A 25,968-nucleotide genomic window follows, 5' to 3' on the forward strand; every position below is an offset into this window, starting at 1 on the left:
CTGGTTTTGTTAAATGGTACAATATGGGCTTTCAGCTTTTATAACCTTTTATCAGTTGCTTTTAGTGAGTTTTTATAGTTGCTATAAGCCCCTAGAAGAGAAAATAATAGCATACTGACACCAAAAGTGCTGGCCTTGCCATTATGACAGTGGCACAGATGTGCTTCTGTAATCTTCCTTTCATAGCTTAGATTGACCTTTGCACACAGATGCTGAAAAGGAATCAATTTTACAGATCTTAATATCTAATGGAAGGAGTTCTCCTCGAGTCCATGTTTTTATTTCCTACTAATTAGTGTGAAATAACGTAATTTAATTTCAGTTAAGTGGAGACAGAAAGAGATGTGTCCCATAATGGTCTGTCTTTCAATGTTTTTAAATACCGTACATTATTGTGGGTAACATCATAAAAGAAAGCTCAATTAGGGATGTCACTGACAGTTAAAAATATTCCTCAGTTATAGTTGGCTGTTTCTCCCCTGTCCTTTTCTAGCATAAATTATAAGGTGGCCTTAAAGCCTAATTTGCAGCAAGGCCATACATTTCTATTGGATGTGTGCAATGATGCATTCTCTGAGGTTCTTCACCTGTAGTTAAAGTTGAGCTGTGTGGTAGATATACATATTTATAGTGTTAAGTGAAGTTTTCTTATTGAGTATACTACCTAAGTAATGTACTGGATGACCTGTGAAATAAAGAAAAGGTCCAGTCCACTCTTTTGATCCCTGAGAAGATTTCAATACCACTGTTTATGTTGAAACTCACAAGTTCCAAAAGGACGCAGTTCACTGTGAAATATCAGAATCTGATGCTCAATAAATACATATTTAAAGGTTGTTGAATCTCTGTGTTTAAGTGAAAAACTAATAAACTCTCCCACTGTCACCACGTTTTCTATCTTCAGCTTTACTTGATTTTATCATACCTTAACTTACAAGGCTGTCCTTATTGCCATCAGAAGCTTTTGCCTAGGAAGATGATGAGAACAGCATATGTTAGCTGTTTTCATAAATGGTAGCGCATAACATAGCAGCGACATCGCACTTGGCTTGCCTAGTACTGTAGCATCACTTCATTACACAGAAAGACTCTTTAAAAAGCAAAGCAGAACAAGGTGATAAGCAGAGATGATGGCTATGCTTACAGTAAGTGTTTCATGTGAAACCCTAATCGGACTATCAATGGAGCAGGATCTCATTTAATTATGGCAGAAATGAAATTAAGTCTAACATCAAAAGACCTGTCTGAGGCTTTTGGTGGAAAAATAATCCCACAATTTGAGCATAATGATACTCCTAACAGTATTAATCCAGGTAGTCAGCAACAGTTTATTTATATTAGTGTCACTTCTCCAGTCAAGCTGGGTCACTGGCTACTCCGGGTTGTGAAATATGCACATCGGACCATTCTGGGCATCCAGCTGGTCCAGAACGTGTGTATTTCTATACTCTTAAACTCTTCTGTATGATCACAGCCAAACTATCTGTTGTGAATGATCTCTGGTCCTTGCTATCTGAACTGTGCACAGGAATTCAGAAGGTATTGGCTCTTCAGAGCCAAAATCGTGGTAGACTCCTTTCTAACAAATAAATGGTATGGACTATCAAGTGCCACTGCTTGATGATGTTTAATTCACTATTAAAAATGTAGCATTTGGGGATAAAGAGACCAAGCAGTGTACTATATTCCAGAGCAAGAACTTTAATATATTCATATTTAACGATGAAACAAAACTATCATGGCCTAAGTAATCACAAGTGAACATATACCCTAAACAAACTTGTGAGAGTAGGATCTAGATCCCTTCTGCCAACATAGTCATTCACTTCTGCAAAACTTGGCTCTTAGGCCTACTGTTAGTTTATATTCATGTTGCATAAGCATGGAGGTAATGGAGAATCATGAGACTTCTTTTCTGTTAGGAAGAATAAACAATAGCATGTGTTTTATCATGTCTCTGATTCACCCAGAACTGGCTTCCACAAAACTAGAAAATCTGAGTTCACACATGCTCAGTAGGGACCTATTTAGAGCACAGTAGAAAAATTGTCTGGACTGAGTGTGTTCCTTCCTTTCCAGCCCTCTCCTACTGCTACCAGCCAGGCTGAACATATGGCATCCCTGGAAAGCAATTGAACATGCTACAATGCGGGAGTTGCCAGGGTTGAGTGGCAATTTCTGTGCAATTGTTCTGCTCAGCATTGGGCCAGTGGAAAAAAAGTAGCCTGTAATGAGGGAATTAAAGGCTATTAGAGAGTACATCTGCATACAGGGACTGATCTGAAATCGCACAACCAGTCTTAATTTTGTTCTTTGCTCATTTTTGAGTGCTTGACCTGGTGAAATTTGAGTTTCTTTAGCAAATGCTTCTTTTAGATGTAGTTAAGTATAAAGATGGCTGTGGGCCTTTTAAGAGAACACAGTGGGTTGCACTTGCCTGCACTTGCCTTAATCTATGTGCTAGATTTAGTTCTAACTCCAAGAGAAGAAATCATCAGGTTGTGTTAAGTTTCATTGTTGAGAGAGCTTGTCACGCTGATCTGAACTGTTCACTTAGATTTATAGTACCTGAAAGTACTGTGCTGGATTTTGCCTATGGTCTCTGGGCATAAAAAAATCTAGTGTCATTAATTGTGCTGTGTCATCCACTTTATCAGCCTTCCCAGACTATACGTTTGTATCCATTTGCCAAGTTTTTGTACAGGGGAAAAAAAAAAAGGGAATTTTTCCGTCTCCATGTGAACTATTGGAACAATCTGCTTGTTTTTCAAGTTTATGTAAAGAAAAATTAGAAAAATAAATTAAAAGATTCTTAGCCTCATACTCATGCATACTCATGCATTTGTTGTCTGATGTTCCTGAATACATGTGCAGGCTAATTTTTTTTTTAGATCTTTTCAAAGAGTCACCAAGCCAATAGGATTGTGCTTTGGAGCACTCTGGCCCTGATCTACAAAATCTGTAAATCCATACTGAATCTGAAGCACATCCATCGTGCTCTGGAAGTTGCTAGATTTACTCAGGCTAAGTAAAGCTCAAGTTAAACCTGTGCTTTGGACATCCAGGGATTCAGAGATTGTAATTCTGTTAGTTTTTCTTACATCAACTAGCACAGCCCAACTAGGGCTCCAGTGATACTAGAATGTGCATGGCAACTAAGGACACTAACGCAGTTTTCAGCTGATTTTAGGATTAAATCGCAATCAGCACTCTCAAATCATTTACTTATCTTTATAATAAAATCATGTTCAGAAGGACAGATGAGCAGACAACCATCTGAGAGATCAGTTCATGCATCAAATTCTACAACAATATGTAGACCTTAACGCTTAAACTGAGATACTGGATTTAAACTCTGATCCCATCCTTGTTGTGCTGATAGAACATGACAGGTAGTGTTTGTGACTTTTAAACAGCAAACTGTATTTATGTTTTACTCTTTAAGCAACCTATTATATTAATTTGGGAAGGCAGCTTTTCTGACAGTATCCGGTAGAGATAATAAGGAAGGAAGGTTATGAGCGGTTGTTGATTTACCTATGTAAATTACACCCTTTTTAATTAAAGGCTCACAGTTTATGTGTGTGTAATGAAACAACATTTGTAAAATTATACTGTCCACAACAGGATAGCACAGAATTTTAGTAATTGCAAAGCAAAGTAGGAGGCCCTCTGGTAGGGCTGCCTGTCCTCATTTCTCTAATTGAAGTGAGTACCCCAGTGGGAAGACCATTATTTCTAATATTATATACACAAATTAAAACTCCATTTAGAGGTACAGTGGGACCATCTTATAATTGACTTTGATCTTGAAGAAATATCTCAGTAATATTTATAGTAATACAGTCTCTGCCAGAAAGGGTATCTGAAAGGGAAAATATTGTTTTACTGAGAAGGTCCTGAGCATGTGTAACACCAGATTTATTAGAGCTGTGAGGGCTGGAATAAGCTTCTTTGGTGTGGTAAACTGCCTAATAGCAACAAAGCATTGCTGAGGTCCATCCTTCAGTTTCCTGTTCTACTTTCACAATGGTGTAGATGGTGAAGGAATTACAGATTGTTTTACCATCCTTGGATAAGCCACACCACCTTTATGTCATTTTTTTTTTCTCTAGGTTGACACTTAAAAAAAATCCTCCTAAAAATACCTATAAAAATATTTAAATATGCCCATTTAAAACTGCATTTTCCTGCAGGAAATTACAAGCATCCAGCAAGCTACTGTGGCACTGGGAGGGCCAGTGATCATCTATTAGCAGTTTGAATGGACAGGCAATCACTTGAAAGTCTTTGATCCCCAGGGGTAATTAGGAAGACATTGAATAGGAACTGCTGACTCCTTGCATTGAACAAACATTGAGTTTAACTGCTTCATTTTATAACACCTCTTTCTAGTCACTTCCTTGAAGGTTTCAAAGAAATGGGATGCTTCAGCTGGAAGCTTTTTTCCTTCCTTATTAAGAGCAATTGGGAACTAAATTAAAATATAAAATGTTCCAAGGAACTAATACTATCTGGTAGACCATCTGCTCTGTCTTGGAAACATTTGATACAGCTCTTCAGTCAGGAGGGGTGAAAGAATAACTGGTTTATGTCAAATGCAAGCAAGTAAATGCATTGGCAGCCAGGATTCTGGGTGATTACCACAATGCTTTGTTTTCCTGAGAAGCAGTTCCCACTATGGTGGCAAAATTTTAATAGGTAGGAAGCTCTTCATCATTTGACTTCTTCCTTGCAGATGGTGATTCTTATTGAAGGAAGGAAAGAACCTTTATTATGTCTCAAAGAACCACTTCTTGTACTGTCATAGAATCATAGAATGGTTTGGATTGGAAGGGACCTTAAAGGTCATCCAGTTCTCATAGCATGTGTTTATACCGAGCTGACTGTGAAAGCACCTACCTCTTACCTTAGGACATTTGAGGTCCTAAAAAAAACCCACAACAGACACAACACAGCTATCTCTCTGTTTGATCATCTATATCCTTCATCCTAATCCCTTCACCCAGGGATGGGTGAATGTGGATTCTCCAGTTGTGATGATGAAGAACATGCAGCTCAGCATAGCAGGGTGTCTGTATCCCCTGTCTGTGAAGAAAACTTGTAAACCTCTTTTTTTCCTCTTTGAAACTGGATAACAGAGTGGTCAGGAAGGGAACCAGATGAGGAATTTACAATAGTGAACGTTACCCTAGATGCCCTTCTTTGTGCCTTTTTTTAATATTTCTAAACTACTGTCTTGTGTAAAATAAATCAATAGGCCAGGAAGCAGAATCATAAGACCTCCCAGCCACAGCCTGAGAATCTTCACTTAAACAACGTGTTAACCAAGCTGCCCTTAGGCCTCCATTCCTTTTTGTCCTCCTAACTGCACAGCAGCCTCAATGCTGTTGGGTTGTGGAGAGAGAACTGTTTGCAGGATTCTGTTCCCTCACAGCTGCAGTCCTGATGCACAGCCTCATATTCACTCAGGCAGAAGATGATTTCAGAAGTCAAGTTTATGATTCCTTGAGTAAGAGCTTTAAGCCATGGAAGAAGAGTATTTACTCACAGGAAGTAATTTTAGATGCTAGAAACACAGGTTCTACAGAGTTTTCAGTCACAAGGTAACAGCCAAAGTCTATGCAAGAACTGGCCTTGAAGGAATCCCTCTCTCCTTGCCCCACTGTCACTGGCTCAGTGACCCAGGTATGTATGTGTAAATGGTGTAAATTCATGATATTGGGTTCCTTAGTCAGGAACCTAGATTTCAGTCCCAGGCCTTGGAACCTGAGTATTAAATAACTGCCACACTCAAAGTTTCTAGTGCCTGTAGATGAGCAACGGCTTGGATCTGTCTGGTCCAGGACTTGACCTTACAAACAAGGAGAGTGGTTACAACATACTGCATCCAGGCTTGGTGCTTCTACCTTCGTCTGACAGCAGCAGGGCCGTAGTAGAAGCCGCTTCGGTCCTTGACTCTGGCTGTGTTGGTGAGTTCTGCCACACTAGGACACAGAAGTCTGGTCCAGCACTTAAGTGGAACAGTGATGTAAGAGAAAAACAGACCTGATAAACCTGTTGGTTTCTTTAATATTTGTTTTACCGTTTCTGTTCTTACTCTTGCATGCTTCTTCCTTGATTTATTGAAGATTGACAAACCAGTGATTGTTTCATGCTGAAAGGCTCCTTTTCATAACATTGTATGTCACAAAAATATGATTAATTCTGCAACAGTGAATTCTCCCACTTCTACAGAAATCATATAATTTCAGTGTAGAGAGAAACAGTTATCCAGATAATTACAGTCAAGATTATTCTGGAGACAGGAGTGAAAGCAATACATTTACTTGAGTCAAAATTAGCCTTGAGTAATTCAGTGGTGGAATTCAGCTTTTTTTCAATTAGGAGAAAAAGCAAACCTCAGAACTCATTTTAGAGAGAGTGCTATTATAAGTCTGGTTGTTGAACCTGAAGGTTAAAGCGGAATATGTAACCACTAGATATCTTATGCTTGATTCCACAAGAAAAGGAGAGAGCAAAGAAACAAGCAATATAAATGTCATTTCAACCGCTGCCTCAGCTCCAGCTGCTTTTCCTGTTCCAAGTAGCTTTCCTTTGGTCTTTCCTGACCTTTTTCTTTTCCTCAGTTTCTCTCATTCTGTATTTTTCTCACTTCCTCCCTTAAATTTCCGATTTTTATCCTTGTTCATTACAGCATCAATGCTTCTCACACTGTCTTTTCCCGTTTTCCTCCTTTGCCCTATGCTACTTTGGAGGTCTTCGCTAAACCATTCTCCCTACCAGGAGAGGTCCTTTGGCTTGTGTTGGCTTTGGTTTGCTGTCACCAGTGCAGAGAGGTACTTGTAGAAACCAGTGGAGCACTGGAGCCAGACTCTTCTCCAGATAGAGCCCAGTGTTAATACAGCTGAGGAGGCTGGAGCAGCTGTGCAGTGAGACCTGGCTTTTCAAAGCTTGTGTGCTCCCCTGTATTATTTATGCAGAATATACTGACATTCTGAGACAAATTTGGATTCAAAATATGGATCATTCTTAGTGTGAAAAGACTGATTTTTTTTTTCCAAAAAGAAGCTCAAAAGGCCTTCTCTTTTGCCTGCGTGCCATTTACTCCCTTCTCTTGCTTTAAATCCAGGCCAGGCACAATGCTTGTGGTAGTAATGATTAACCTGTTGGTTTTGTTGAGTTTCATTTCTAAGAAACTCTTTATTCATTGTTCAAGGCAAGATCAGTTGTTAACTGTAAAACAGTTGGGGGTTTTTTTCATTTTTTTGCTTCTCTAGGAGCTTCACCGTGGTGAGGAATCACCAGGCCAGCAGCAGAACTCGCAGGACTTGGCTCTTAGAGGGCAGGCAAGGAGGCAGCAGCAGAGTCTGTGAGCTGCCATGCAAACACTTTTAACAAACACTATCGAAGTGGCCACAGCCTTAATTTTGAACATCGTAATCGATTGGTTTGGTTATTTGTTACACTTAGCTTGGTGCTTTGGGCAAAGCAACAAGCTAATAAAGGGTCAGCAGTGTGTTTTTCATTTTTTTGCTGACTACTCTGGTTTCTGGGGGTCTCACATGCTTCAGTAAGCATGTCTTGTCTTTTCTTTTCTTCTCCCTGTGATCTATCACAATCATCGGCCTCTCTCTGCTAACTCCTTTGCTCCATCAACCTGTCCCAAGAGGTGTCAGTTTTGTTGACCATGTGAATTATTATCTTTCTTTGCCCTTTTTCGTCCTAAATGCTGTACCAGTTTCTTTGTTCTCCATTCTGCTGAGTAAGTTGTTTTGACTTCAGTGTTCCACTGTGTTGTAAGCAAGTGACAATAATGCAAACATACCCAAAAGCCTGGCTCTTTTCAAAACAAACTTGGAAACAGTGTTCCTCTTTATCTGGCTTAATATCATCAGCTGATGTTCGTTATGGTCTCCACAGACAGCTGTGATGTAGGAATAATGCAGTACAAAGAAAGATGTAGCATGTTAAGACCTAAAGAATCATGATCTGAAACACCTGCTTCCACCAATATGAACTTTGATTTATTTGAATGGCTAAATAGCTCATCTGATGCTAAACTGTTTGTAATTTGTTTTGCCAAAGTGAATCTGAGCCCGGCAAATTAACAGCCACGTCACCCTGCCGTGGTTGAAATGCTGAACACATCAAAGTAATCAGACCCTAAAAGGACTGAAGTTTGGCTTCCTTTTTTTCCCCACCAGGAGGGCAGCCAGAGGTGACTTAGGACTGAGGATAAAGTGGTTTCTTCTGCTGCAGAGAATTCTGTTACCCACTCAGCAAATTTCAGGGTACTTTTTGCTAGCACTCAGCTATAATTAAAAGGTTGTGCAAGTCAAAGATTTTATGTCAAAACGTGAGCATAATAGGCCAGTTGCCCCAGATGCCTTTATATCATCTGAGTTGTTGGTGCTGAAACAATCCTGAGAGGACACAGCCAGGGTTTCCTCTATGTATTGTTTCCATTCCAAGAGAAGGCAGATGAAAGAGTTTTATTAGTCATGAGAAATATAACCAAAGCTTCTGCAAAGAGCATGCCAGAAGGCTTCTTAGACAGTGAAAGGTACATGGTATTTTACAAAAGGGTACGCTTTAATGATTGTTAATTGTAGTGTGCTCTTTTGATACATGGGGAGCCTTCAATATCTGAGTATTTACTGAGCATCATGTTGGGGAGAAAGAGGGAAAGGGACATGGGAGCTTTTAGAAGGGCATTTGCTCTTTGTGAGCCACATCTTACATTTAACTGGGCAGAGGGGAGAAAAAAAAAAAGCCAGAGAAAATGTCAACAGCAGCTTCAATTGACCTGGAGACTAAAAACATCAGGAATCTCGAATTATTTTTACAGCTTCACTTTGCTTTTAGAAACATTAACACTTCAAAGTATATGATTGTGCCTCTCATCCATGGCTCCAGGGTTTTTCTCTGATTATCGTCTTTTTTTTTCCTCAAGAAAGAACTTTACATCAATTTTGCACAGAACAAGGTTGATTTGTGCCTTTCGTAAAACCTTTGAACTAATGTATGCATCAACAGTTTTACATGTCCCACTGAGATATAGAGACCCAAAATATGAGCTGCTGTTACTACTTGCCTTTTTAACGTGATTATGGCAGTTAGGGGGAGCGAGCAAAATGACTTGCCAACCAGAAAACACTATTGGTATTTAGAAGATAGTAATGATAAACACTTAATCAGGTGTTTTCCTAATAACATGCCTGCTACTAGGGTGTGTTCCCAAAGTAAATCTAACTCTTTGTTCTGGTTTCAGGGAGGCTTTTGTAGTTAGAACCTACCTGCAGCAGAAATTGCATAATGTCTGTTTGTCGTAGGGCTGGGAATATTTATGGGCTTTAGTTTTGTGCTTAGAAACATAGTCAGAAACTCTGAATATCAGAGTACCAGTTCAAAGATTTTTGCACTCTGTTTTCTGAAATCTTTTTAAGCTACTTAGTAAGGAAAGTGTTTTCAACTAATTCCCTGTTTTTCTCAGTTTTGCATTTTTGAATGCATGGTGTGCATAGATTTTATTCTCATAGGTCATCACGGGAGACCTTGTTGTGGCCTTTCAATACTTAAAAGGGCCTTATAAGGAATATGGAGAGAGACTCTACCCTGGCCCCCAGTGACAGGACAAGTAGTAATAGTTTTAATCAGAAATAGGGTAAATTTAGATACAATATAAGGAATTCTTTACTATGGTAGTCCTGAAATACTGGCACAGATTGCCCAAAGAAGTTGTAGAAGTTCCATCAATGGAAGTGTTCAATGTCTGGTTGGACAGGGCTCTGAGCAGCTGATCTAGTTGAAGATGTCCATGCCCATAGCAGGAGGGTAGACTAGAGGACCTTTAAAGGTCCCTTCTATCCCAAACCATTCTATGATTCTTTGATTATGTGATCTGTGAGATGAGGGGATCAATATATACAAAGCTTTTTGCTTTAGATCAAAGTTAAAAGCTAACATATTAATGCAAGCCTTTTATGTCTGTGTGATAACACAGTATCTACGTTACATGTAGTTCTGTAGTATTTTCTGTGTTGGGACATTGTAAGACATTTTGCAGACATGTAGGAATGCATGGTGACATGGAATGGTTGTGTCACTTGCTCAAGGGGACGGGTAATGTGCAAAAAAAGCTATGGCACTTCCAGGCTACCAGTTCGGTCGTTTCACTGAAGCAAGATGTTCTCTTCATAAGACATTTCCTCTCAGGTGTTTTTAAATGCATTTTACGTGCCTAGGAGAAAGGCTCATAGCTTACGCACTACACTTAAAACAATGCTGCTTTCTTCACCTTCATTTTCTTGCAACAAGCAACAAATTCCTCCTAAGAAAAGGAGGGGGAACAATGTCCTTTCAGGGAAACAATGGCCTTTCAGTGTGTGCCTAAAAGTTTGTGTGGCACTTATACTACTATGATATCCAAAGGGCAGAGCAATTCAGATGCTCTAGTGGAAAAAACATTGGCTCAATTACTGCCTGAACCAGTGATACCTAGTATAAGCTCATGCAAGTCATAGTAATATGAGAACACCTACTAGATGGAGTTGGGATTAAGCATTTAGGACTAGCAGAGGCATCTAGGTTGCTACTGTCTAGGATTGCCTGAGTTTGGAGGAATGAACAGTACAGTTTTCATTCTGCTCTGAACTACAAACATCCATATGGTTAAACATAGGAACTAGCATATGCCACTACCACCTAAGCCCCTGAGCTTTTTATATACCTTGGCGGCACCTGGGTAACTCCCTGATCCGTAGAGAGGTCCAATCTGGATAGCATTCTCAGGCAGCATTCAGTACTGAGTTTAGCACAAAAACTGTTGATGGGGGATTGCATGATATACCTGTTACATTTTGTGAACCTGTGAGCATCAAGTTAAGTGAACTAACACACAATTGCATTTTAGTGCCCAAACAAGTGAACTGAGTTGGTCTTTTAATCTGCTGTAGTTCTCTTTCCTTTCCATGAAGTAGAAATAACAGATTCCTGCTTGATGAGGGTTTATGAGGTTAATAGCTATGAAGTGCCCAAGCACTGTGGTGGTGAGGGTTATATAAACACCAAGATATTATGCAAACATAGCAATGCCAAATGCTTGATGCAAATTCCTTGCACCTAGTCTGATTTCCAGTCCTCCCTTGCACAGTTTCTCTGCCAAGTAAATATACTCTTTTTATATGAAAATACTGACCACTGTGCCTAAAGTATCCTGGTTGAATTACCAGTTATGTTCACAGCATTCCTTCTTGATATGTGTACCTCTATAAAAATGTTTTGAGTTATTAACAGGTTCTTGGGAGCCCTACCTTGCTGTTCTTCCTTGCTGTTTGGGAGTTTTAGGGAAGTGTTTTCTTTCTTAATGGTTAACACTTTGTTAACAAACCCAGTTCCTGTTTACATGGTAAAAGGACAGTCTTGCACTCGTTGTGTTTTGTAATGCTGTAGTAGTACAAAGTCAAGTTTATTCACATTAGTAAATGATAGAAGACACCATTGAAACTGAATTGGGAGAAAACAGTGATTTTGCTAAATTGCTTAAATGTGCTGTTTTTGGAGAACTACCCTGATTACTTTTCAGTCTTCTTAAAAAGATAGTTCCTGATGCACAAGTTGAAATAAACTAACCACTTGTCCTTGACGGTGTTTGCGAAGCTCGGTTGTATCTTTGTGAATAAAATGAGAACTATAGGCAATGGAAATGCTCTTTTTCTTTACTAGTTTTGTTTATGTTAAATGGCTGTGATGTCAGTGCCCTTGCACAGTGTCTTAGAGAAATTACAGTGTAAAATATCAAGGCGTTCCCTTGAAAAAGAAATGTCATTCCAAGTGTAGGAAATATCCAGTCATTTAGCTGTGAAGAGCCTGAAGCTAAACTGTATACTGATTGAATATGAAATGTTTGTGTTGGGGATGAAAGAACTGATACAAGAAGCCACATTCTTTTGCTTTAAGTTTTTGAGGGGCGAGTATTAGTTGTGTAAGCATATGATTTTCCATACTCCTCATACATGTGTTTGCTTTTTAAGTATTCTGTCTTGTTCCTTTACTTCACTTTTCTTTATGTAATGCCTTGAAATAGATTCTTGTGTGCACTGGATGACATTGCATGACCCAGAAACCTACAGAGAGCTATGCCCCAACATCACACAAATCTAAATGGTGCTGCTTATTTTCAAATCTTAGAGGATGTATCTTTGATCTGAATAGGAGAAGCTGAGTTCTGCTAAGGAGTGCTCAGTTGTAGTTGCCTGTATTCTTGGTGCTGAGTATAAAGGCATGTGTGCGAAGTGGATCTTAAATTGCCTTAGTTTTCACTCGGGTCTTCTTCAGGAAAAACTGTCAGAAATGTCTATAAGAGCTTCTGTGTATAATTGGTGGGCAAAAAAACAAAAGCAAAAAAAAATAAATAAATAAACCAACCCAAAACCAAGCAAACAAATAAGAAAGAACCTATATAATACATTATGATTACGGCAAAAGAAATCAGAGTGCAGTTCCCTGGAGTTTATTGGTATCTTGATAAATAATACTCCTTGTATTTCTGTGCTCACTACATTGTCACCCCAGTCTTGGGAACTTGCTGAAACACCGTACCTGGCTGTGGTCTCACACAGGCCATGAGTCAGAAGTGGTTCTACTGGAAGAAGCGGAGTGGATTGATAGAGGTGATCTAAAATGAGTTTAAGTGGGTGGGAACACACAGGGCATTAGTATGGTAGAAGTAGCAGGGTTTGTCTAATTACATGAATCCCATTCTTCTCTTAAAGCAATGGCCACTAATAAGGCAGTGGAGCAACAGTTTAGAAAGTTCCCCTGTAGTTCTGAAACTCTCCCAAACAGAAAAAGATGACTTTTCTCATTGCTCACCACAGCCATGCACCTGTTTGGCCTAAACTGGCACCTGCAGCCGATGGAAGGGCAGATGTATGAAATCACGGAAGACACAGCCAGCAGTTGGCCAGTGCCAACGGACGTCTCCTTATATCCTTCGGGGGGCACAGGGTTAGAGTTACCTGACAGGAAAGGCAAAGGAACCAGTGAAGGTATGGTTGGTGTGTGTCCATGTTGTGAGTCTTCTGTCTGCCTCTGAACTCCAACCATCCAATCTCATGTTCCATTACCTTCAATGCTGCCATCATCAGGTGCTTTTTCCAGTCTTTCACGTCTAGAACTAGTAGTCGTCGGTCTTGTTTCCATATATTTCTAAGTTTCATACCTTTTCAATGTCCACTAATGCAATAAAGCTGTGCACAACCCTCACAACACATCTAAGGAATTCTCAAGGTGGAACCCTCTGTACCATATCTCACAGGCTACAGAAGGCCATCATGAAAACCCTGCCTCAGGTGGCTGTTTCCATGGAAAAAAACTGTCTTGAAAATTATATTACTCCAGGAGCATTGGATCAAGCTTTCTCTACAACAGTACAACGGTGTTTGGATTTGCCAGCTCATTGCTGCTTAATACCAAATGTTTTGAGGACCAAAATATTTACTAAGAACTATTACATTGTGAGTTTTGGCACACCAGAGCTGGACATCTCTTTGTGAAATAAGCCAGGTTCCAAGGTCTAGTTTCCACAAAGTATCACAGCGTCAACAGCTTGCAATTTTTAGCTGAGATTAGAAGCAACTTCTGGTTTTCAATTCAGCAGTGCTTTATCCAGCAGGTTTACATCTTGCTGCACTCTGTATAGAGGCAGCATTGCCAAAATTACCTGGAAGCTCTGCAAAGGAGAGGTGTTTCATCCGTCCCAAAGACTTAGCTAGAGAAAAAAGAAATTCAAGTTTTCAGATAGCTCTTTTTGTTAGGCTTCTTTATATGAAGCTAACAGATTCCCCTAAAAATGAAGTAATTGGCTATTTTTGTTAGTTCTTTTCAGTGAGGAGGTGACATAAAAGATAAGAAACATGCTACTGTTCTGGCAGTTCATGTAGTCCCAAACTTTCCGCTGAGTTCTGTAGACTTTGGCTAAAAGCCTATGTTTACATGTTTAATAAAATTAATTGTAGTATTTCTTTAAGAATTTATCTGTTAGCCCAAATAAAGGACATAATTATGTGTTCCTTAAAACAGCATGTTTACTAGTAACTGATGGCTGATACCAAGTTACATGGAAAAATCAGCTAAGCAGGTTATTCTCAGCAAACTTTACTAGCTGCAGATATCTTTGCTGTTGTATTCGAAAGTACTTCATGGCAGATCCTTTTTTTCTTTGCTCTATCTTGCCATATGTTTCATTTATGAAACATCTAATGTTGATCTGTGTATTTCCTTTTAAAAGTCCAAATGAAAATAAATGGATGAATCCAAAAATGCCATCCGAATCAAAGACCACTTGGTTTCTTTTTAAGCAGTGCTTATGGTGACATCAGTAAAAGTTTTGATTGCTGTCAAAGAAGTCTGCTAAAAGAGAAATCTGGGTATACTCTAGTTATGTTATTAGAAGACCCCTCGAGTTAGAGCTTTGGACAGATCTTAGGGCTTTAGGGAATGTATTGTCTTGACTAGAAAACAAGTTTGGACAAGGTCTTCCGTGTGAGATTAGTCCTGTCCAGCCTTGAAATGCTCTCCTCCCCATCAGATGACTATGCAACTAATTCTGGGCTAGCAGCGTTGCATGGCTAATATTCTGAAGCAGAATGTAAGTGATGATTGAAATTAATTTAAAAGTAGATTGAAATATATTTGAAAGTCTTCCTGATCACAAGGTAATAGGCTGGAATGTATTAAAATATCCTTACAGCTGATTTGAATGAATCATTACCAATGTCTTGCCGATTCTCAGTAATAGTCATTCCTTCTCATCCATGGCTGTGCTCTAGCACACCTTTTACCTGTGTTTAAGCCCATCCCTGTGTAGCAAAGCACTTAATCACATGCATACATTTAAGCATGTAATTAGATGAGATTGAAGTCAGAGAGATATAAGTATTTTGACCAGGGTACCTTGCTGTCAAAAATAGAAGCAGATTCAGCAAGGGTCGAAATGAAATAGTTCATTTTGTTATCCAGATAAATTAGGAATAGTTGCTGCATCAACAATAAAGTTCAAGGTAATGTGTGGAAAGGGCAAAGTAATTGACTGCCCAATTAAGAATTCAGACCTGAAGTTAATTTTAAGGAATCAGATATTCTGATTAAAACCTAATTTCTGATTAGAGGCTGAAATGGCTTTCTTATTATACTTTTGTTATGAACTGTCTAGTCCATAGGGCTTGATCTTAATTTAGGCTGAAACTGATGAAACACAGATGGATTTCAGGGCTGAATTCAGCCTGGTGACAAGAACCTTTCTTTGCACTGCTGTATCGGGATAAATGTCAAATGGCAACACAATATAAGGGCTTGTAGGATATCGGCTTATCAGACCTACAGCTATCCAACAAGAGGAGACATAACCTTTGTAATTGTGTGTACAAACAATTATTTGTTTTTTGCAATCACAGAAGCATTTTTATTCGCCCGAGCAAGCACTGCATACAGGCAGAATACACGCTGTGCTCATTTTCTCCAGACTCTCTCTTGCGTAGCAGCATCTATCACATTAAATTCTCACCTTCCCTGATTCACTCTGAGGTACAGTCTTTATTAATGAACAGTCAGGGCACATATCAAATACTTGAGGTTTTCATCTGAATTTCTAAGAATCTATAAAACATGTCAGTAGTAATCAGAAAAATGTATCCTTCATTTGAGTCAAAACATGTGATGTCCTTAGCTCTTTTTGAATAGAATCCTGAGTCTTTTAATCGTACAATAATGGAATAAGAAACTTTGCATGAAGGCATGGGAACTGTTCCCTTTAATCCTGACAGTGTGGAAAGTAATTTTTGGTGTGCCAAATAAATATTAACAATCTGGTTGATAAAGCAATCCCCTTCAAAATCAAGCTAGTTGATTTCCATTGTACAATTGTACCTTATCGTCACAAAATATTTAGAAAGAATGTCTATTTACCTAAGCTCCTTCTGGACATCTCTATTAATACGCACTTCTACTAAAATTAGATAAAAAGCAGATTCCCCCTTCTGTATTTATTTGAATGTGATGAACAAAAACAAATGAGTATTCAATAAAATTACCAGTAGCTTTTTTTCCCTATGAACATATATATACACTTTGCTTTCTAGACTGTGCTGGTACACATAAAGATTCTGCCATAAGACAGCACAGAAATGAAGCATCCATCAAGTCCCACGCCAACAGTGTAGTAGCAGTTGCTAACTTTCCGTCAGGGGTTAGTGTTATTTGCACAAAAAGCTCTGCTAAAAAGTTTTACATAAGTAGAAAAAAAATTCTGCATCCTACAAAGGAACATCTTCAGGGACTTCTTTTGTTAGCAGTTAATATGCATATAATTTCTGTATGGATTTCACAGATACAGCTGACAACTTACATCTGTTTCTTATGGAGAGTTTATGTTGGGATGGTATGTGGAGAAGTTTAATGAATTATTATAATTAATATTAAATTAATATATTTTATATTAAAGGAAACAATAAAATGAAAGATTGTTCTGCCGATCACCTTTTCAGCATGGCAAGTACATTCTGAGACTATGCATGATGGATGGGAAAATATATTTTTATTTCCCAGGTTCTGGAAGAAAAAGAAATTCATAATGTAATTTTCCTACAAAAGATCATGTGTTCCTGAAAGTTTCTTTTGCATTTTGTTAGAATTGCCTGATCTGTGATACACAAAGCAATGTGTTGTAATGGCACAGAGATTAGACAAGAAATTTATTTGAATTTCTAAAATTAATAATTAGGCCGTGTTGTTGACATGATGCCCTCCTTACTAAAGACAAAATCTTTCAGGTGACACTACTACATACTTTTCAGCTACATGCGTGCTTAAATAAAGGCTGTTTCCTAGGCAGTTACTTTCTTCATTGCATTTATGGACTGCGGGTGAAACTGTGGCCACAACAGCTGAAAAAGGCAACATTCTGGGTTTTGTTTTTCATTCTGCCCTTCATTCCCCGGGCTTCCTTTGCATCCAGATTTTTTCAAAGTGGCCACTAGTTTTGAGAACTGTGAGTACATGAATTTCTAACCTGGAATTTCTCAGATGTGTTTTCCAGGGATACTGAGCTCCCTGATGACTCGTTTGGACATTATGGCATGTTGCAGTCTAGATACCCAGGCTCTTCAGCCTAGTGTTCTCTTTAAGAAATATGTGCCTCCATCTGCTTGTCTTCTGAAAGAAGACGGATCATTATAACACACTTCACAGATTCTGTTGAAACCTAATTAAAATCTCTCATGTTTCTTAGTAGATATCGCTCAGGTGCAGGGTATGATTTCTTTCATTTTTCTCAGTCCTCCCGTTTTTCTTTAGCTTTTTCTGGACTGTTGAACAAATTTCAAATGGTGTTACCACTATGAAAAATTAATTTAATAGAGAAACATTTTCCTTTTACCACCTAGGCATCTTTCATGTTGCTGTTCTCACACTACCATTCCATTCTGTGACACGTCTACCTCACTGTTACTGCACTTCTCTTTTCTAATTTAATGGCCACTTCTCCATCTGTGAACTTTTATTCATTTAGGACATAATATCAGATGATTTATTCTTACCATCAGAATGTAATTACACACTCCCTGATGTTACAGTTTATACAAAAGCCGTTTTTCTCCAGGTTGTTCTTGCCATGTTCATGTTTTCAAACTAAACAGTTACTGAAGCCAGGAATAACCCTGCTAGTTTTCTTCCCATGGATTGACTAGACAAAGTCCTGTGAAGACCTCAGGACACTAATAGGTTGTTTCTGAAGATTGGTGTCAGATATAGCAGTATGATTGGATTACTTTCAGGATCAAAGGTTAATCCAAGATTTTTGTTCCTGTGTTTTGGCAGGAAAGCCCAGTAGTTTCTTTCCAGACGACAGTTTTATAGACTCTGGAGAAATTGATGTTGGCAGACGAGCCACACAGAAGATTCCTCCTGGTATCTTTTGGAGATCTCAGGTGTTCATCGACCACCCAGTACATCTGAAATTCAATGTGTCACTAGGAAAGGCTGCTCTGGTTGGCATCTATGGCAGAAAAGGCCTCCCACCGTCACACACACAGGTAATGGAACCTCATTTCAATTAAATAATAGCTGTCTTATACTGTATGTTCTTATGGCTTATTGTTTTATTTCAACTAATTTTTTCAAGAATATGTTGCATGCTTGCAAGATGTTAAGGGCCATCTATCCAGAGAAAGGTAATCAAGTGACAATTGCAAAATTTACGGACATTGACCTGGTGAGCTGTAGGCACAGGCAGAGCAAGCAGTTGCCTAAGGCAGCAAGCTGCCAGAGGAGGAAGAGGGTTTGTCCTTACTTTCCATTTGGCTTTCTAAGCTGCTCTTAACCAGATCGATTAATACATTTGGGCATAACTCTTGGCAATGCAAAGCATCTTACTCGCATTTACATCAGCAAGTTATCAAAGTATTACCAGGTTTACATTAATGTACCTTACCCTTGCTTTCCAGTATTAACTGAAAGGCCTAGAAACCAATACAACTATTTGAGATTTATAGAAATACCCTGCCTTTAATTTCTTTATGACCAGATATATTTATTACAATCTTTCTGGGTAATACAGTATTTTCTACGTATTAACACACCTGCAACTTATTTATGTCAAAGAGGTGTCATAAATCTACACCTACTCTACCTACTTTTCTGAAAAATTAAAATATTTCAATAAGATCAGCAGGTCATAAATTCAGTGACACACTGGTGCTGTTATTGCCCATTTTTAATCAGTCTCGCTTTACGGGGAGATTCAAACATTTAAAACTTATAACTCCTGTATTATTTAAATAAAAACTCAAGTCATGGTCACATCATGCTAACTGTAGATCAGAAGTTTGTATTGCTTTTACTTGTTTATTATCATTATTAATTTCTGTTATGGAACAAGATTTACTGCAAGAATAGTATCAATTGTTTAAGTAACAAATGCAAAATTTAGCACCTAAACCTCAAGTCTGTTGAACTTAAAGCAAAATCTTAAATGTAGCAGGGCACTATATGCAACCATAGTAATGTTATAATATTAAAAAGCACACACTGACTTCACTGTTGCTGCTGTTTTTTCTTTAACCTCGTTTTTGTTGGGATATTCTGAGTGATTTGTCAGTGTCAGGACCTTTCCCATTTATAACAGCTTGATGGTGTATCAGTTTAAGCCTCGTCTGAGAATGAGATGTTCAGTGTGGGATGTGCCACATGCTTGTCAATATTACATGCTGGAGGAGGCAGTGCATTTGCTCAGAATCCTTGTGAGTGCTGCTTTTTTTGTAGCTACTGTTTGAGAGCTGCCAAGTATATAAGGAAATCATCATCTGGACAAAACACCACCAAAAATGGCTGGAGGGACAATTTTATTGATACAATAAAAATCAGAGTACACTAGTAGAAACAAATCACAAACCCTACCCTGTTCTGATGTTGCAGATATTGAATCAAAATTGATTTATTGTTTGTTAGCATTTTAGTTTTTCAATTATTCATTTTCCTAGTTTTATTGTTTTATAAAACTGCTGTCAATTAAAACTGTGTTCTCCTTCTGTATTTTTTTGTATGATCTTTAATTTCACCATAGTTTATTTGTCCTAGGAATCTTTCAATAGGTAACCTGTTTTCTGTGTTGAAATTGTAAACCTGTCTCTCATAATTAATACATATTGCACAAATCTCTTTTCTTTTGCATAATACATAATAGCAGCCACACCTCATAAGTTTACACAATGAGTTTTACATTTCCAACTTTTGTAAGGAATTTCATAAACAAGACTTTGGCAAAATGTATGCTTAGAGCAGTGACAGTCTCCACTGGAAGAATTTCATAAAGGGACTATTAATTTTCCCCATCCTATCTAGATGATGGCAGTAGTAAAATTCTAGCTGATAATCAGGTTTTCTTCTGTTTGAGATAATTAGATATTGCTTCTGTTTAGATAATGCATCCACTGTGGTGCAAGCCCTAAAATACTGTATTCTCTTTCAGGATATTTTAATTGATCCTAAGCCTGTAGATCCTTAGCATATATTCCTGAATTTGATAAAATGTTAAAAGTCATATTTATCCATGCTAAAACAACAAAATACTCCAGATTCTCTTTGGGAAATTTTCTCTGCTTGTGGTGATCTGTCTTACAGTCAAGGTTGCCAACAACTATGGACACAAATAAGTAAGGACAAATTAAAACCTCCAGATTTCTGTAGTCTTAGAAACAAAGTATGCAGAAGGCTAAAATAGTTTACTGTTAACTAAAGGCATTTCTTCTCATTCTTCTCAACAAATCATGATAAAAGTTACACAATTTTATTATGATCTATTAGATTTAATCTTCCCAGGTAAATTTTTTTTTAAAACTCTTTTTAACCTAGGCCAGGTTTTGTCAAATCATTAATTTTAGGGATTGGCCATCACAGCTTGTGGGAGGCATTTTTCCCTTTGTACAATTTTACTTGATTGTTGTGGTGTTTTATCTACAATTTCCTTGCTTGCAATAACTCGAATTGCATATTAAAAATCTCTAAGTGAATTAAAATGCAATAAAGCACAATCCATTTGTGGTTCAATTAATATTTGCAAGTAGTAACTAGTACCTTTGCAAAATCATCAACATCCACAGCAGCATCGTGCAAATACTTATAAAAATAAACTTTTACTTTTGGCACAAAGCCCCAGCTAAGCATAACTGGAGTGTAACAAGAGCAGCTCCCTTTTAGCTGGATGCCTTGAAATTGTTTTCATCTCACTAAGCTTAAAGCATCTACATCTAGTGTGTAGCAAGAAATGGATGCTTCTAAGGCATAATCCACGGGACCGTTCTTTGATGTCAACTTTATGACAAGGCAGATTGCCTTCTAGAAGTGACTCTTCCTTTGACTGCAATCCACTGGTTCTAGAAAACTAAATCAAGCTGCCATGGAGATGTCAGCACATGGTGCGGTGAACTTCACCAGTGGTGTCTGCAGTTCCCTTTTAAAAATCTAGTCAATCTGTTCTGTTGTGCTCCAAAATGAAAATGGAAATATGTAGGTTTTTCTCTTACTGGCTTTAATGTCATCACTGTGCCTGGCCAATGTGTTTCTCAGTCAAACCGAACTGCACTTAGACATTCCCACAAACAGATAGCACCATGGTGTCTTCTGTCACTGCCCTTCTCAGCTGTGACAGTCATGCCCACAGTAAGACTTGATGAGGAATTAGCCTAGGTAATAGCTCAACCTCAGGGTGGCTGCAAATATCTCGCTTACAAAGTGTCATTCAAACTAAGCTTCATTATTGTCCTCTGAAACATATAATCACTAACTCATTATAGTTTTAATTATATATTTTTAATTATATATTTTTTGATTTTATATTTACTTTATATTTTTAGATTTTATATTTTTATAAGTTGTTTTTACATTATATTTTTTAAAAACAGAAGCTGTGTCTCTGACAAAGGTAACTTGGGCAGAGACACCCAAAAGGAATGCCTTTTGCCAGTGTGCCAGCTTTTATATTCTCAAATGACACTTCAGCACCAAATTTGAGAGCTCTATATCTGAAATACAGACAAAAAATTCAAACAAGGCTCAAAGCTTATTTCATGTAAATATGTAACTAAAAATACAGGAATTAAAATTTTCTAGGGACAAATCTTATCATTCCATGTGCAAGATACATGATATATGCTTACTTCTCAAAATTTTGTTGGAAATAAACATATTTAATTTTTTTTTACCTTTGCAATGACAGCGGAGGAAAGATCATGTTATTTAGTCCGTATCTGAGTTGATTGTGGAGGCAATACCAAACAACTTAATGATACAACAGAAGCACCCAAATTTTGCTACAGTAAAGTCAAAAGGGATAAGAAGCCTAAATGGTGCTGCCACACAGAGCCAACACTCAGCAGACATTCAGTGCAACAATATTCACTGCTACAAAAATAAGTTCTTTGTTTCTTTCTGCCTTTTTTTTTCCTTACTGCCAAAACCTACAAGCTTCTTTGACCAACAGGATAAGAGAGGAAAAAGCAAGAGAAGCAGGAATAGAAATGCTAAGCTCTGCCTCACCTGCCGCATTCTGTTGACAAGATGTGCTTTCCACATAAACACACGATAGAAGTCAGATTAGATAAGGTTCACTTAACATTTGTGGTCTTGTATCTGACTCATCTCATTAATATATTATCACAGAAAATACAATTATTGAAGAAAGTTAAGAGAAAAGTTATTTAAATAGGGAACTAAAGGTAATTTTACTACTAGTAGCAAAATCAACCTAGTTGCTTAGCTGAAGTTACCCTGGTAAATAAATATATCCTTCTGTGGAAAACTCCCAAAAGCCACTCTCTGAATGGGACTTTTATATTCCTATATCTCTTCAATCTTCATCTTCTATGATCTTTTAACCACATTTGATATTGCTTTATGATAACCCCCTTGCTGGCTAAGCAAAATACTTCTGCAAAACCTCTACCAGAATTTACTCAGAAATACCTCTTGTATTTCCTTATTTTTCCTTGCCAGTATAATAATTCTGGCAAACAACCTAGTTAGTTAGCTAGATACATTTTTCTGTCTATTTTATTTATTAATCACGACACAAAGAAGCTAAAAACTAAGCTTCTTATCATCATACTTACAGTGCAATTTAAGCATGGTCCGTCAACCTCATGTTTCCCTGCCTGTGTTTGTACAAAATGAGAACACGTCAGTAGGGTCAATATGCCCCAAATCACATTCTAAATAAAGGTGTCTTTGTATACTAGCTGTTTCCAAAGTGGTTACTAGCAGGTAGTCCAGGAATATACTTGAGTTACCCGGGAAAATGCTGTTTATGATGCTCCTGGAGACCCAGAGCAAGAGACTAACCTTGAGGAAGCCTGAAATGCACACAAACATCATTCTTTTTTATGTTTCAGTTTGACTTTGTTGAGCTTCTTGATGGAAGACGTCTACTGACCCAGGAGGCAAGAAGCTTAGAAGGACCTCAGCGGCAACACAGAGCTTTTGTGCCCTTGTCCAGCCATGAGACAGGGTTTATCCAGTATTTAGATTCAGGAATATGGCATTTAGCCTTCTACAATGATGGCAAGGAATCGGAAGTGGTTTCTTTTCTGACTACTGCTATTGGTAAGGATTTCCTGTGTTATTCCTGAACTCCTAAGTGTGCTTTGAGGCCAGGTATTATCACACATATTCAAATTGAATGACGGCTTTTTGAGGTTTCAGAGAGAATGCTTGTAGGCGATTATATTTAACAACAAGTTGAACACTGTTAGAACTTAAATATCTCTTAAGTATTTTGTAGGCCTTTTTAGTAACTATATCCACAACAAGATTCTACCCAGTTCCAAGGATGTACTACTAGCTTGAAATTCCCTACTTCATTTTCTTCCTTTGATCTGCTTTTTATTTAGGTTTTTTTTGTCTGGTTTGTTGTTTTTTTCTCTTTCTGTAGCAGACGTGTAGGAATCATCGAAGAGCACACAGCAGCACCATGGAACAGTTTTCTGTGGCAGACAGTCCTGCCTTTGAGCACTGTCAGAATTAGTCAGGGTGGGGTTCACAAAGAGTACTGGGGTTAAAAGTCCAATAAAGCACACTGCAAGGCTTGTTAGTAGGAACCACAATAACAGGAATCACTGTTTCTCCCTGCCAACAAAAAGAAGCTGAGATTTCTTAAGAAGAACAAATTAACTAAAGAGGTCTCTGAGTTTCTCTGGCTGTTAAGTGCCCTGCCAGTTCAGCGCACAGACATCGATTTGTTGCTGTCCAAGGAGAAAAGGATGCTGCCTGTGGACTGCTTGACAGCCTAGCACATGGCTATTCTTCCTCTACCATGTAAATATCAGAATCTGTTTCTGATTCAATAATACTTCATTTTAAATTTGACAGACCTGCTGAAACTATTCATATACCCAAATTAATTTGGTTGTACTCATAAGTTAAAGTTTGCTCCGTAAAACTTGCACTCAGCTTTCTTCTAGCCATAGCGATTATTTAATGGACTTTTTGTTTTTTGCTGAAAAAAACGGACTCATTCCAAAGCTTCCATTAATCCCTCTCCCTGAAGAGGCATTGGTGTTGAGTCTCAGCTGTCTGCGATAGTTACGTAATAGCTATGGACTGTAAATTGTCTTGGCAGGTTAATTAAAAGTTTAGGTCTTAAAGCAAAGTCATTAAGATCCCAATATTCCATTTTAGTGCTAAAGTTTATCTAATACAGAAGTGGAAACAGTGCTATAATGCTTCGTGTTAAATTAGATACCTGGAAATACACATGTTCAATCCTGTCCACTGTTAAGCAACACCAGAAATAGTTACATGTTAACTTATGAAACTGAAGTCTTGCTCCATTGAATGCAGATTTACTTTCATTTAGCTTACTTTAGCAATTTTGGTTTTTATTTACCCCAACCACCTTCTGCCCAGAAGAACGTCCAGGTATTCTTCTGAAAGCAACTTCTTTTTCCTTGTCTATGAATTTATTTGGTTTAAAATTTCTCATCACAGGAAAATCACACAATCACAGAATCACTAGGTTGGAAAAGACCCACCGGATCATCGAGTCCAACCATTCCTATCAATCACTAAACCATGCCCCTCAGCACCTTGTCCACCCATCCCTTAAACGCCTCCAGGGAAGGTGACTCAACCACCTCCCTGGGCAGCCTGTTCCAGTGCCCAATGACCCTTTCCATGAATTTTTTTTTTCTGATGTCCAGCCTAAACCTCCCCTGGCGGAGCTTGAGGCCATTACCTCTTGTCCTGTAACCTGTCACTTGGGAGAAGAGGCCAGCTCCCTCCTCTCCACAACCTCCTTTCAGTATGTTGTAGAGAGCAATAAGGTCTCCCATTAGCCTCCTCTTCTCTAGACTAAACAGCCTCAGTTCCCTCAGCCGCTCCTTGTAAGACTTGTTCTCCAGGCCCTTCACCAACTTCGTTGCTGTTCTCTGGACACACTCCAGGGCCTCAACATCCTTCTTGTGGTGAAGGGCCCAGAACTGAACGCAGTATTTGAGGTGCGGTCTCACCAGGGCAGAGTACAGAGGGAGAATAACCTCCCTGGACTTGCTGGTCACGCAGTTTCTGATACAAGCCAAGATGCCATTGGTCTCTTCCACCCAGCTTAGTGTCATCCGCAAACTTGCTAAGGGTGCACTCAATGTCTTCATCCAGGTCATTGATAAAGACACTGAACAGGGCTAGACTCAGCACTGAGCCCTGGGGAACCCCACTTGTCACTGGCCTCCAGCTGGAGTTAATTCCATTTACCACCACTCTCTGGGCTCGGCCATCCAACCAGTTTTCCACCCAGGAGAGTGTGCGCCTGTCCAGGCCAGAGGCTGACAGTTTCTGAAGCAGAATGCTGTGAGAATCTGTGTCAAAGGCTTTACTGAAGTCCAAGAACACTGCACCCACAGCCTTTCCCTAGTCCAGTAGATATGTCACTTTGTCATAGAAGGCGATCAGGTTAGTCTGGCAAGACCTGCCTTTTGTGAACCCGTGTTGACTGGGCCTGTTCACCCGGTTCTCTTGCATGTGCTTGATGATAGCACTCAAGATCACCTGTTCCATGAATTTTCCCAGCACTGAGGTCAGGCTGACAGGCCTGTAGTTCTCTGGATCCTCCCTGCGACCCTTCTTGTAGATGGGCACAACATCAGCCAGCCTCCAGTCCAGTGGAACTTCCCCAGTCTTCCAGGACTGTTGGAAGATGATGGAAAGCACATCTGCCAGCTCCCTCAATACTCTTGGATGGATCCCATCTGGCCCCATAGACTAACCAGTGTCTACCTGGACAAGCAAGTCTAACCATCTCCTCATGGATCATGGGAGCTCTTTTCTGCTCCTCTAACTCCTAGGTGAGTACAACCAGGGAACAACTTTCTTTACTATTAAAGACTGAGGCAAAGAAGGCATTAAGTACCTCAGCCTTGTCCT

At 38.7% G+C, this 25,968-nt stretch overlaps 1 protein-coding gene across 6 annotated transcripts in view; it reads left to right on the forward strand.

The window, feature by feature from the left end:
• TENM4 (teneurin transmembrane protein 4) overlaps positions 1-25,968 on the forward strand; it is a 373,803-nt gene that overhangs the window by 171,863 nt on the left and 175,972 nt on the right. For 5 of the 6 annotated variants that reach the window (XM_069883272.1, XM_069883268.1, XM_069883269.1 and 2 more), the window contains 3 exons: positions 12,882-13,052; positions 17,878-18,092; positions 22,944-23,154. In XM_069883272.1, coding sequence (XP_069739373.1) covers positions 12,882-13,052; positions 17,878-18,092; positions 22,944-23,154 — 597 coding nt within the window. The remainder of the gene's footprint in view (positions 1-12,881; positions 13,053-17,877; positions 18,093-22,943; positions 23,155-25,968) is intronic. The other variant, XM_069883271.1, reaches the window with a different exon arrangement.

This window comes from Phaenicophaeus curvirostris, chromosome 1 (assembly GCF_032191515.1).
Source record: "Phaenicophaeus curvirostris isolate KB17595 chromosome 1, BPBGC_Pcur_1.0, whole genome shotgun sequence".
Classification (NCBI taxonomy): Eukaryota; Metazoa; Chordata; class Aves; order Cuculiformes; family Cuculidae; genus Phaenicophaeus; species Phaenicophaeus curvirostris.